The sequence below is a fragment of the Lathamus discolor genome, chromosome 2 (genome assembly GCF_037157495.1).
Source record: "Lathamus discolor isolate bLatDis1 chromosome 2, bLatDis1.hap1, whole genome shotgun sequence".
Lineage (NCBI taxonomy): Eukaryota > Metazoa > Chordata > Aves > Psittaciformes > Psittacidae > Lathamus > Lathamus discolor.
In genome coordinates this window covers 109,858,623-109,871,674 of record NC_088885.1, presented here as the reverse complement: position 1 = coordinate 109,871,674, position 13,052 = coordinate 109,858,623, and the positions used below count along the sequence as shown (strand labels likewise).

At 35.9% G+C, this 13,052-nt stretch overlaps 1 protein-coding gene across 5 annotated transcripts in view; it reads right to left on the bottom strand.

The window, feature by feature from the left end:
* LPIN2 (lipin 2) overlaps positions 1-13,052 on the bottom strand; it is a 44,039-nt gene that overhangs the window by 8,566 nt on the left and 22,421 nt on the right. For all 5 annotated transcript variants that reach the window (XM_065668068.1, XM_065668065.1, XM_065668067.1 and 2 more), the window contains exons 5-15: positions 12,059-12,166; positions 8,195-8,318; positions 7,074-7,395; positions 6,692-6,791; positions 5,363-5,550; positions 3,900-3,993; positions 3,468-3,537; positions 3,273-3,362; positions 2,483-2,565; positions 1,232-1,376; positions 284-432 (exon numbers count right to left, since the gene is read on the bottom strand). In XM_065668068.1, the coding sequence (XP_065524140.1) occupies positions 284-432; positions 1,232-1,376; positions 2,483-2,565; positions 3,273-3,362; positions 3,468-3,537; positions 3,900-3,993; positions 5,363-5,550; positions 6,692-6,791; positions 7,074-7,395; positions 8,195-8,318; positions 12,059-12,166 (1,473 nt within the window). The remainder of the gene's footprint in view (positions 1-283; positions 433-1,231; positions 1,377-2,482; positions 2,566-3,272; positions 3,363-3,467; positions 3,538-3,899; positions 3,994-5,362; positions 5,551-6,691; positions 6,792-7,073; positions 7,396-8,194; positions 8,319-12,058; positions 12,167-13,052) is intronic.

Below are 13,052 nucleotides of genomic sequence, written 5' to 3'. Positions count from 1 at the left end.
CAGTCACATGGTAAACATTATCACCTTTTAAAAGACATTTTCTAGTCTGCTGCAAATACAAGTACAAATTCAAATCAAAGCAACAAGTTTGGGGTTGTTTTTTTCTGTTACTGTTAATGAATATTTATTTAACAGTCTTCTTAAATGAAGTTTCTTTAACTTATTTTGAAGGGCCAAATAGGATCAATAAAGCAAGATTAAAAAAAACCCAAACAAACCATCCCCCCCCCCAAAAAAAAACCCTACAAAACCCCCACAATAATAATGAAAAAAAGATACTTACTTGGTTATCGTTCCATCAATATCTGATATGATGATTTTATCATTCCAGTTCCAGAGATATATTGTTCCTGCACAACGGCAAGTCCCTTGATATTGGGTTGTAATACTAAATACAACATCATTAGGGCCATCTCTGAGCTTCAATTTTGCCTTTAGAATAAAACAAAATAATTGAAAATGTAACTAACTTGTTCTCTCTATAAGATTTTTAGAATCATAAATGAGCTACAGAAAATGGCTAATATGCTGTTCCTCACCTATTTTGATTAACTCATCAAAAAGTGAGCCATGATTTGACGCTGACACAGTTCTGCTGGCAAGGTCTGTTTTGTAGTCTGGACACATGTGTTTGTCCATAGCTCCTATATCTGCTTACAGCAGCAGATATTTAAATCTCTTCTACTATAATTCTTGGTATTACAGGTGACTTACAGTACTATCAAATGGAACTCCCAGTTTGCTATAGTAGGCAAACAGTATTTTCTACTTAGTGGATGCTTTCCTCAAAATTCTTCCCTGATAAAGATCATACATTTAGACAATAACAGAACTAACTTGTAAGTTAAACTGCAATGAATAAACTGCGTAACGATTAAATGTACATTGTTAAACTGCTTATATCCCAGGATATCCAAATTGCAGAAGCCAACAGTGTCATTCTTTTTGAAACATCTTTATATAGAAGTTTAATTACAGAACTTTGGATTAAAAAAAAAATAAAAATTCTTACAAGCACTGATTCTTAAAAACACACAACAGAAAAAAAAAATTAATGAAAAATTCCCGGCAGCTGCCCACACGAGCACAGGAAAATACTTTAAATTTCTTTTCGAATTTTAAATTTATCCATTCCTTTCTGCTACTGCTAGAAAAGCAGGAAAAAGCCCAACTCTTATAATCAGAGTGGAATTATGAAGCATTCTATGTACTAGAAAGGCATGCTACTCACTATTTGATCTGAAGACAGTCTAAGTGACTTCTTGTAAGATGTAATGTTCCCATGGGTTGGATGCTCTGCTGGGGGAGAATCTATTTTCAGGGATTCCTTCAACTCCTGTGATGCTTCATCACTAGAAGAATCATCTTCTGGAGGTCTAACACGACATCAACCAGAATAAATGTAAGCTACAGAAAATCCTTCTTTAATGGCCTAAGATTCCTATTCAAGACTAATTTCTGCTTATGTTGAGGATTTGCAGCTAGCCTAATAGCAGAGATTAACAATGTCCATGGTCTAGTGAATGCCCAGATAAAGCTAGTATATGCCAATAAGCAAGTGAGACTTGTAAGGCATGCTAGTATTGGTGGAGATCTAATGTCACTAGCTGGCTCCACACATGATGGGTTTAGTAAAGACAAAGTGTCAAGTGGCCACTAATACTGTGTTGATGAATTAGGTAAACTGCTGGTGAAAAGGGATACTGAATGAGTAATAGTGTTTTGTTCTTTAAAAATGCTGCCACAGTTACTACCTAGTTTAAACTGTGGGTGATAAGTTAGTGGAGTATCTCACCTTTTAAGGTTATTCACAGACTTATCCTTTCTGCTAATTAGAGATTTCAAGATTAAAAGCAGCATTTAATTTCTCTGAAGCATAAAATCACAATCTATTTAAGTTTTTAAAATGCTTAAGACACCAACAACATTAATTGGTATCTTCATAAAATCATGGGAGCACAATAAATTACCTAGACTGGGACAGTTTTGTGCTAAATACCATTAGTTGTCAACCACAATCTTGAGCAACTTGTGCACCATAATTAATACTATTTTATTGTTTCAATTATGTTACAAAAAATTGCACATGGTTTATATTATTCAGTGTTAGGCTTTTACAAGAAAAGAAAAAGGACAAACAGTATGTCAGAAACAATACCACTGTATTTACAGGGTAGTGGCTCACTGCTAAAGGTTACCATATATGTCGTTGTTGTTCCGTCAGTTATGTTACTATTTAAGAAGTAAACACAATAGGATTTAAGAAATAATTGTAGTGTATTTGTAGTTCCTACAATGTTTGCTGCCGTATTATTTTGCTGAATTGTTTGCTAAATACATCTGGTTCCTCTTCAGTAGTTTAGAGGAAAATGTTTCTTCCCACAGTAAATTCCTAATGAATTCTTCATTAAAAAAAAAAAAACAAACAACCAAAAATAAAGACACTTCAGTCCACTAAATAAGTCTTCAGGCAGGAACACACCTGCTATTAACTTGCTCTTTTATAGCTGCTGGCAGTTCGTTTGCTCTTTGCGCCTCAGTTTTCCCCTCTTTTGCCTCTGGTATCTAAAGCAACATAATAAAAAGCATATTGACATTTTAAATATTTTAAACTGATCCAAGTGAATTCACAGTTCACATTTAAGCAAATAGCTATCAATATAGTACATAAACTTCACTAAGTCTCAGAATTGCTCATTCTTTAAATTATTTAATAAAAGAAATGATCCATTAAAGCTTTTTTTCTTTTAATTTCAGGAAACAAAGCTCTGCATGCCAGAAGTTGAAACTGCTAGTTTAACACGTTAAAGGATCTGTCAACCTCTAAGCTTGTAAAATTCACTTGGGGGTGGGGAGGGGAGTAAATTTAAGGCATACACTCAAGGTTTAGAAAGCTTAAGTCTAAAATGGGGTGTCTCAGCATAACATTTATTATGCACTACAGCACCTATTAATTTATTTGCTTGTACATTCCTAAAACATACTGCAGTGACCGAAGGGTAGCTCTAACAATTGCTTATACCTTAGAAGAAAGGATTTTAAGTATATTGTGCAACAGCTGAACACAAGAAATTCTGCTGAAGCAACTGGTAATAACAAAGAAAGATGTGGCACTTAAGACTAAATATACAGAAGCAGCTACAGCCACTGCAATACTGAGTAACTTTTAGCTGGCTATTACCAACACAGAGCTATAGGAGCATCATTCTGAGGCACTTCTAACAAATCACAATCTTTTAAGTTAAGAAAAAATCCAGATAGGTCTCAGTTACCTGTTTAGTCATGCTTTCTCTCTTGCGCCAGAACCACCACCTTCCAGACTTCTTTGGCATCTTTTCTTTGACCCAAGACTCAACAGTAGCCTAAAAAAATTCAGGCATGTTTTCCATTTGTATAGAAAAACAAAGCAAAGAAAATCATGTGTAACTACATACAGAATTTTAAAATTTTACCTGTTATCTACTTACCTTAGGCAAGCTCTTCTGAAACACCTGCAAACTCAGGATCATTGGAGCAGCCAATGCCCAGTTATAATACCTGTTTTAAAACATGTAATCGGTAAGATATTACAAAACCTGACCAAAGGTCAATAAATATCAGCATGCAAACTACCCCTTTTTTTGATAAAAATATGTATTTACTGCCAACAACTAATATTAAAGCTCTCTGCAAGCAGAGATACAATTCAACATCAGTAGCAGTTGCTGAAAAAAAAACTCACTTCAGAGTTAAAGCTAAATTTAATGTGAATATTTAGTTCAAAGTAATTCACTTTGAGACTGAGAAACAGATCCATCAAAACCACAAACTGCAGTGGAAGCTGGGAAATCTACTCATTTTAATGGGTAGATTTTAAATGAGATCTTCTATGACCTAATTCCATGATACAGAGAATTTACCTGTTATAAATCCGTATTACCAAATTAGGATTGTCTATGAGTCCAGGGTTTTCAGCAAATTCATGATAAGTAATAATATGTTCCATGAATTTTTCTGCAATAGAAGCAGATTTTAATTAAAAATTAGAATATAAAATCCCAAGATGTCCAATTCATTTGTATCTAGAAAATTCTTCCTCTCATTTCAGAGTCTTTGCTGATCTTGCAATATCACTCCAATATGCTAACATGGCCTTCCTGTCAAGAATCTGGTGACTGACTGCTTCCTTAGTTAAGAGGAAAAGCCTCGTACTACTTCAAATGAGAATTAAGAAATTAGAAGAGGGAGGATGATGAGGAGGTAGCAACTTAACTTTGAACTTTGGGTTCAAACTTAAACAGGGTAAGTTTAGGTTAAATATAAGAAGTTCTTTACTGTGAGGGTGGTGAGGCACTGGAATGGGCTGCCCAAGGAAGTGGTAAAGGCTCCATCCCTAGCAGTGTTCAAGGCCAGGCTGGATGGAGTCCTGGGTGACATGGTTTAATGTGTGCTGTCCCTGCCCATGGCAGGGGGTTGGAACTAGATGATCTTCAGGTCCTTTCCAACCATAACTATTGTATGATTCTATAACTAATTCAGTTCACAGCCTGGAAAGAGAGCCATGCTTGTTTTAAAAATTATGGCAGGTAGAGGGCCTACATGCTACATTAAAGAGAAGGGCGAAGGATGTTGTCAGCTTTACAGGTTTGTTTAATCACTGAATTCTAATAGCATTTTCATGACTACTGACTTTGCAAGTTTGTAGAAATTCATGATTTTGTTTAAGACCCCTACAAGGAAGACATAATTTTTTTCAAGGAAATCCAATACTACCACCACATTACCAAGAGAGCTGTTCTGCGCTTTTATTAATAAGCGTTTAATTTTCACTTGATGCATTAGAGACTGGATGACCCTAAAAATAGTAATACTAAAAATGTTGCATACATGTTCATGAAGATAATGCATACAACTTCAGTATTAAAATTAACCACAGCATTAGAAAGAAGCATCAGCTGTAAAAAATCTAAAGGTTAGCAAACATTTAGGATAGAAAAAAGAATACAACAGGCTTTTTTAATTGCTTTGAAAAAAAAAAAAAAAAAAGGAAAAATTAACAGGCAATTAGCAAGAATATGAATTAAGAAATTATACAGGACTCGGGAAGTAACTGCACCCAGAAACAAGAACTGTTGATCAGATATACAGTATGTAGTGCAAAAAAGGAGCAAAAAAGCTTCTCAAGACATCAAGTGCTCTTGATTAATTTGAGGTTAAATTCTGCTATCTCTTCCTGGGAATTTTACAAAATGAAAGATTATCCATTCCCTTTTCTCAACATGAGCATAATAAAGAGCCAAAGCTTTGCAAGGTTGAATTGAAGAATTGAAGCCAATTCATTTGTTGAGCTTTATTACTAGTTATGGTTTAGTCTTTCACATACCTTTAGAAATCTCTCCATTTTCATTGAGACCTCCACAAAGTGAAAGCGTAACATCAGGCAAGTCCATAGCAGAGTCAGACATGCACTCTGTACCACTGTCAGCAGCAGCACTTCCTACTGACTGGGGTGACTGCGAACCGGAAAGGGTATCTGACTCTGTCCACTGTCTGAAGCCTGGATCAGAATCACTAAAAAACAAACACAGAAGTCCACATTTTCCTTAAACATTTCACTTAAAAGCACAGATTTTCAGTTACAGAATACAGCATAGGATTGCTCAAAAAAAAAAAAACAAAACACCAAACTTGTTGTTGCATTTCTTTTAGGTGCTACACCATTTTGCAACATAAATTTAAAACCAACCAAACAAAAACCAGACATGAGCACATCTCCCCAAACCTTTATAATACTGTCAGAGTGACAATTTCCAGTTCTCCTAACATTCCCTTAAACTGGGAAATAATTACATTTTGCTTGCCTGAAACAAAACTGGATTTAAATGATAAAAAGCTCCTTTACATTCTGTTTCTATAGAACAGTACTGTGCTCCTCAATCTTTACCAGAAAGCTACAGAATAAGCATAAAGGAAAAAGGACATTGCTTGATGTTTTAGAATACTGTTTCGAAGAAGCATAACAGAAAAGACAGGTGGTCTTTTAAATAACAAATAAAATAAAACAAAATCAGTCATCTAAGATTAGCTATTAGTTTAATCCCAAGTAATGTAATAAGTGCTGAAAAACAATTGTAGTTTTAATAAACCAATATACACTTCTTCCTTATTAAGTCGCATTTTCACAAAGGTCTGTCTCTGTAAAAAGTTATTTGCAAAAGTATTCTTTTTAAGAGTATTTTAGCAGTATAAAATGCTTTGATTTTATTAAAAAAAACCCCACAAACAAAACAAGAGTGAATTTTGAGACTGGGCTTCCTTGCATGAACATTTTGTGGGACTTTTCATGTGGTGACATTTTTCACACTAAAAAAAAACCCAAACAAAAAAAAAAAAAAAACAACCCAAAAGTTAGAAGGAATGTGTGCTTATTCAGAGCTAGCAACATAGCAAAAGGGAGTACTGCTGCAAATGAAATGTGCAGTTTAAACTTACTCCCCCCCCCTCTATGCTTGCAGAACACACAAATTCCACAAAGATGAAAACTCTCAGTAATGACCTCAGACATGATCTTTAAATGTGTTTTTTGTCAAATTAGAAAGGAATTTTCACAATGAGAAATAAATACCTAGCTAAATGATACCTAAATAACAGTAAGTCACATCGCGCAACTGCAATATAACCTCAGGTCCATAGGACCTTAATGCAAAATTACCTTTTGGGAAAGTAGAGTGCTGCAACTTCAGGTTCCAAAGCCTTTAGGTCCTCCAAGTAAATATCATCAGGCCCCTGATGATGACTTCGTTTGTGCACCCCTGTTAATTTCAACAATTAAGATTACTCAGATGAAGTTACCATTACAGACATATTAAATACAATCATAATTGTGGATGATTCAGACTTACTTGTAGCATTTATAAATCCAAGAGTTTAATTATAGTTTTAACCAGATTATTGGTTAAATTATTATCAAATAAAAATTTAATAATAATTTATTATCAAATAAAAATTGAAAAGGCACATTTGTATTTTTCCCACTATGGCCTTAAATTTAGTAGATCACACTGAAGAAAAGAATCCACAACTTTATTATATACCTTTCTTTTTTGAAGGAGAGTCAGTTTTTGCTGTTGGCTTTGTTTCTGGTAAAGGGTCCACCAACAGTCTGGAATGATGATCAGCATCTAATGGAAATGGGTCTTGTGGTTCTGTGATTGCAGAAGCAAGAGAATCTTTAACATCCATCTGCTTAAGCAGAGGATGAGTTCTTGGCTCAGGTTTCAGTACTGTACAGACAGAATCTTTCACATCATCATCATCTTCAACTTCATCAGAGCTGAGGATGACCCTAAAATGAGTCTTCTCTGATGGAGTAATGGTAGCTGTTCTGGGATGATCCAGTTTCTCTTTCTTGCTTATCTGCAAAACAAAACTCTAGTCAAATCCTCTCATTTCACATAGAATCGTAGAATAGTTAGGGTTGGAAAGGACCTTAAGATCATCTAGTTCCAACCCCCCCTGCCACTGGCAGGGACACCTCACACTAAACCACCTCACCCAAGACTCTGTCCAACCTGACCTTGAACACCGCCAGGGATGAGGCATTCACAATTCTGGTCTAAACATTAAACTTGTACTCCTGGTACAAGTCCTGGTGACAAGTAAACTGGGTAAGAATTTAAATGCGTTTTAGCAACATAAACCATGCCTCACCTAATTAGCAAAGTTTCCTGCAACAGAAGCTTCATACTAGCTTATTGACAAGTTAAGTAAAGAAACAGGCATAGAGGAAGGGCTGACTTGATCAAACCACAGAAAAAAAAAGAAAAAAAAAAAAGCATAAATGTAGACGTACCAGGGCTACTGTCACCAGCTGTTAGATAAAAATTTACTGTACCAAGGCAACAATTCCTCTGGAACGAACTGTAAAATAGCCTAAACCAAACGATTTTAAATCTCTAAAGTTTCTTTTTTCTGCTCTTTCCCACTAAAAATTCAAAACTGTCAGATTTTCACCCTAGGTTTTCTGGAATTACTTTGCTGACCAGCTTTCGAACTCCACAAATTCGCCTATGTGCCAGCCACAAGGGGGTGCTACTTTCCTGCTTCAGCTGAATTATTCCAAACAGCGGCAGGGAACTCCCAAGCCTCTCTTTGGACACAATTTTAGCTATGCCAAAACTCCGTCCACAAAGAGAGAAACAACATATAAATTTACCTTGGTCGATTCTGGGAATCCTCCCCATGTCCATTCCATGTGAGATTCAGATCTGAGCAAGCTCTCAGCAGGTTTAACTTCTAGTTCTGAATCACTTTTAGGACAGACTGGCTCTGAGAAAGGGCTAGCAAATCAAGAAAAAAAAAAAAAGCACTACAGTGTTTAAAATGCATTTGTTGTGCAGCTACTGTTGGTAGAGTTTTCTACAGCTTAACAGAGCTCCAATTATTCGGCAACATGGCAAGAAGCCCAGCAGGGTTTTCAGACAGTAAGAAAATAGGTTAAAACCAAAATCACATTAAACGACTTATACAGCTATCATCCTAAAACAGATTCCTCCACTACATATACAGTGTAGGTGTAGCTCTCCCCTCAGCCCATGTTCCATTTTCCAATCAAAACAGAACAAAAAAGTTTATCTAAAAGTAAGACAGAAATTAGCTTTGAGTTTCTTTCCTCTGTAAAAATACAGCATTTAAGCTTTGCGTGCCGAGACTTGATTAATAAAAATCCTGTAAATCTAACCCACGAATGCACACACCACTACCAGTTCCTGATGCAGGAAAAACAACATTAACAAGGTAACTCGGGAGAGAGAAGGGAGATTACTTGAAAATTTCCTTCAGATGTATTAGGACTACACAACCTTTTAAACTCCACCCTATTTTTCCTACAGTGGTGATTATCCATAAAACAGAAACAGACATCTGAAGCTTACTTTACCCAAGACTACTTTTAAGCCAAAAGAACTCACTCTACAAAATGCCAGAAAGGTGCGATTTTGAAAACATTTTGCTCTTATGATCTTAGGGAGGAAAGGAAACACAAGAGGTTGGTTGTTTTGAAGTAGCATTTAGTGTTGAGACAGCTCTGAGTCTATCCTTTAACAGGGCAATTACATTGCATATTACAAAAATGCCACTCTTTTTACACTTTGACACTCATAGCATATTCTGAGTTGTTTAGGGTTTGCTTATTTTGTTTTGGTTTAAATGTATATATAAACCTCAGCATTTAAATTAAATTGTAGGGACTAGAACTGGACACAGCACTCTAGGTGTGGTTTAACCAACACAGAGGAGAGTGGGACGATCACACTTCCATCTCTGCTACCAACAGCCCTGCAGATGCAGTGCAGGATCCCATTTGCTTTTGTTGCTGCAGCAGCACTCTGCTGACTCATATTCAGTAACCCCTGCAGATATTTAATTTATGAGGTTTTTTTTATTTCCCTTCAAAATTCCTACAGGAATTAGTTATCTAATACAATATCATATCTGAAACTTCCTGGAGGCTTGTAGAGCCAGGGCTTTTGCAGTATCCTACAAGACTAAACTGATCACAATTCAGACATTAAGAATCCCTCCTATTACTGAGGGACACCAAAAAATCCCAGATAGCAGGAGATTTAAGCATTTCTACAGTGGTGATTCATCATCTCACTGTCAACTTCCAGCATTCATCACCCAGGGAAACAAAAAGGAAATGATTCAGCGATTTATCACCTGCAGTTCTCTTTTAACAATTTCCTACAGACATTACTTTTTCTGTACTGCTAGAAGGGCCTAAAGAAACACACTGATGAAAACACATGTATTTATTTGTTTTCAGACAGAATATGAACTCATTTTCCCTACATGCCAAATAATTTCTTCGGCCTATATCACAAGTCAATTAGAAGCCATGCAGAAATATTAACCTGTTTCTAAGCCTAATTCTTAATATTCAGCAGTGCCTGCAAAAGTCTGAATACAGAACCTGACTGTTCCACTTCCCCCAAAGCATAAGTCTTCCATTATCATTCTCAAGAAGTCTTTAGTCAAAAGGTCCATACTTGTGATAATGACCTAGTCATGCTAACACTGCTTGTTAAAACAGGAAGAACGCTGATGCTTTCAGGTATCAAATAATTGATAGTTATGCTTTTGACTTTATTATAGTGGGTAGGACAAACAGAAATGTTCTCGTTGAAAAGACCTAGTCTATTATCTTTCCTGTAGCTCCCTTAAAGGGTTCTGAAGAGCAAGACAACCAACCTCAACAACAAGTCAGTTAGCTTTTCCAGATCTCCAAAAGAGAGGTTATTAAAACCTCCCATTTCTCTTTCACTGCACAATGGCTACGTTATGCAATCTTTCTTTGGTGACTTAGGAGAAATAATCTCATGCAAAATTTCTCTTCTCCTAGATGGCTCATGTAAGAGACAATCCCACACCCAACTGCCCTCCCTGAAGAGGGAAAGGAAAACTGCCAAGTTCTCTGTGGTACTGCAACCTGTACCACTTAGCTTCTTGTTAAAACAAACAAACAAAAAACCCACAAACCTCACACTATAAAGAGCCGAGGTATCTTACATGATGCACAAGTTGTTAGGACAGACTATCCCCTAAATATGTAAACAAGAGACATGAATCATATCTCCCAGATACAGCCTGCTAGCCCATGTTAGCTAGAGTTTTATAAACTAAAAAGGAATATCAGCCTCTAAGCTACAGTTATCTCGGTGATATAATCCATACAACATCATGTCAATCCTCAGGGTCAAACACTGTTGACTGCTTTTCAGTCACAAACCACAGACCTCTGGGGAACATTTGGAGACTACATCTCATCAAGTACAATTGAGGATGTGGTTGTTAACCCAAAAACATACACAAGAACAATAATGGGATTTCCTGTCCAACGGCTTCTGCTCATTAACAAGTTACGCACTGGGGCAATTAGTAGGCACCAAGCATGGTATGGTACATTCAGACTCTACTGAGAACAGTGTCTTGGAAACACCCAAAGCAGAGAGAATATGTTCACTTTAAAAAGTATTTTCTGAAGCTTCATCTCTTCTATTCTGCACTACCATCTACTGATACAAAAGGACAGGTACCTGTGCAGTAACTAACTGCAGCAATGGCTATCACACAAGGCTGAGCAGTAACCCTCACTGGCACTGTGAATGAATCTGCTACGAGGCAGATTCTTCAGTCAAACTGAAAAGCAGTAAAACTAGACACTCACTAAAGAGTTAAGATGAATCAAGATACTTGCTCATCATGTTATGTGCTGTATGTTCTTCCCTATGTCCAAGGTTAAGGAAAAGTACAAAATTTATCTCGAGTACTACTGCATAAGGACAGAATGCTTCCTTATGCAAATAGAGATTTATGTTAAGAGTGGTGAAATCGAAAGGGTAAGCCTTAAAAAAATCTAAAAACTGACAAGAGAAATATAATAAAATGAACATCAGAAACTAAGGAGCTTGAATGTATAACAAGAAATGCTATAGTCACTGTAACTGAAAACTGACTGCTGAGCTGTATTATGTCATTTGTAGAAATCCACAATCAACTAATCTGATTTATCAGAACAGTACAGAACTCCAGTAAGTAGCAAATCCCCTGTCCTGAAGTGGAATACGATTCAAGTTAGCACCTAGCTTTACCTCAAGTAATCTGCATTACTTCACCTGGCAAAAATCTTACATACTCAACACTTCTTTATGGCACATCAAGTGTTGCTTATGCTAGGGTGAAGGGTGAATCGTAGGGAACAAGTAATTTTTCATTCACTTCTCAATCTAAGGAAATCTTATTAACTCTATTTTCTTTCTTTAATAATGAATTTTAACAAGAAAGGCTTTTGTTGTCTTTTCCTCATTTGAGGGAGAAAACAAAAGACACAAATATTTTTTAATATGTGCAGTCGAAGAAAAGTTCCCAAAGTTGTAAGTAAATATCAAATGCTGCATTTGATATCACAAAAGTAAGGCATATTTGATAGTTTTACAGACCAGGGGGGAATTAATTAGAAGGCACACTTTTTTAACAATTATTCACCATTACACCATGATGACATTACAAAGTGACTTACTTCTCCCGGGGGGACCAGTCTCCATCAGATAAGGGGTAATGATCCTTTGAGTGGTAAATCAAAGATTCTTTTTGTTCTTCGCCCTTTGGTGATGAATTTGAGGATCCTCTGTGAAGATACACAAGATATTAAGTCAGCTGTAAGAAATCTGTATTACTAATTCAGTTAGAAAAGTTACTTATATGTTACTAAAAATCCAAGATTAAAAAAAAGTGTATAGCTTCAAGAATTGTTTGCAACACACCTTTATATAACATAAAATGTTTATAGAAACTATTATTAATACTTGAATTACTGCAACTTCAAAAAACTGTTACTCTTGACACATCGTAATTTAGTCTCGAAGAAGTCAAAATAGCATAAATTATATTAGACTATACAGGGAGCTAATATTACTAAACCCAAAGATGAACATATAGATTTACACATAACCTTTCTAGTACCTCTTTTGAGGTACTAGCCTCAGAATTTACACAAGAATTTACAATTTAACACGAACTACAGGTATCTAGAAGCACTGCACTTTTCTGAACAGTGGGGTTTGTTTTGCACTGGGAAGTCTACTCAATATCTATAGCAGAAGAAAACCCAAAACCAAACCAATAAACAGCAAAACCCTGAGCAGGCATGCACTCTATTTTACAAAGAAGTCCCTTTTGAATATTACCATCATAAGTACTTCAGATCTTTTTACAGCTTTCTGGATTTAATTCAGTAAATAGCTATTCTCAGGATACAACTTGTTTTGAGGTTAGATCAAGGGCATCATGCATATACAGTGGATAGAATACAAGGAAGATAAGCCTGGAATTTCAGTATAAACTGCAATACACCTTATTTTAAGCCATTAAGAAAGAAAAAAGTATTTTTCTTTCATTAACAACACAGTTGCACTGGACTTGCTTTGGAATGATAACACTCATTTCTCTCATGGATGGAGAACTTAAAAGATTTTAACGTTATCTATTGTGGCTTAACCCTAGCTGGCAACTAA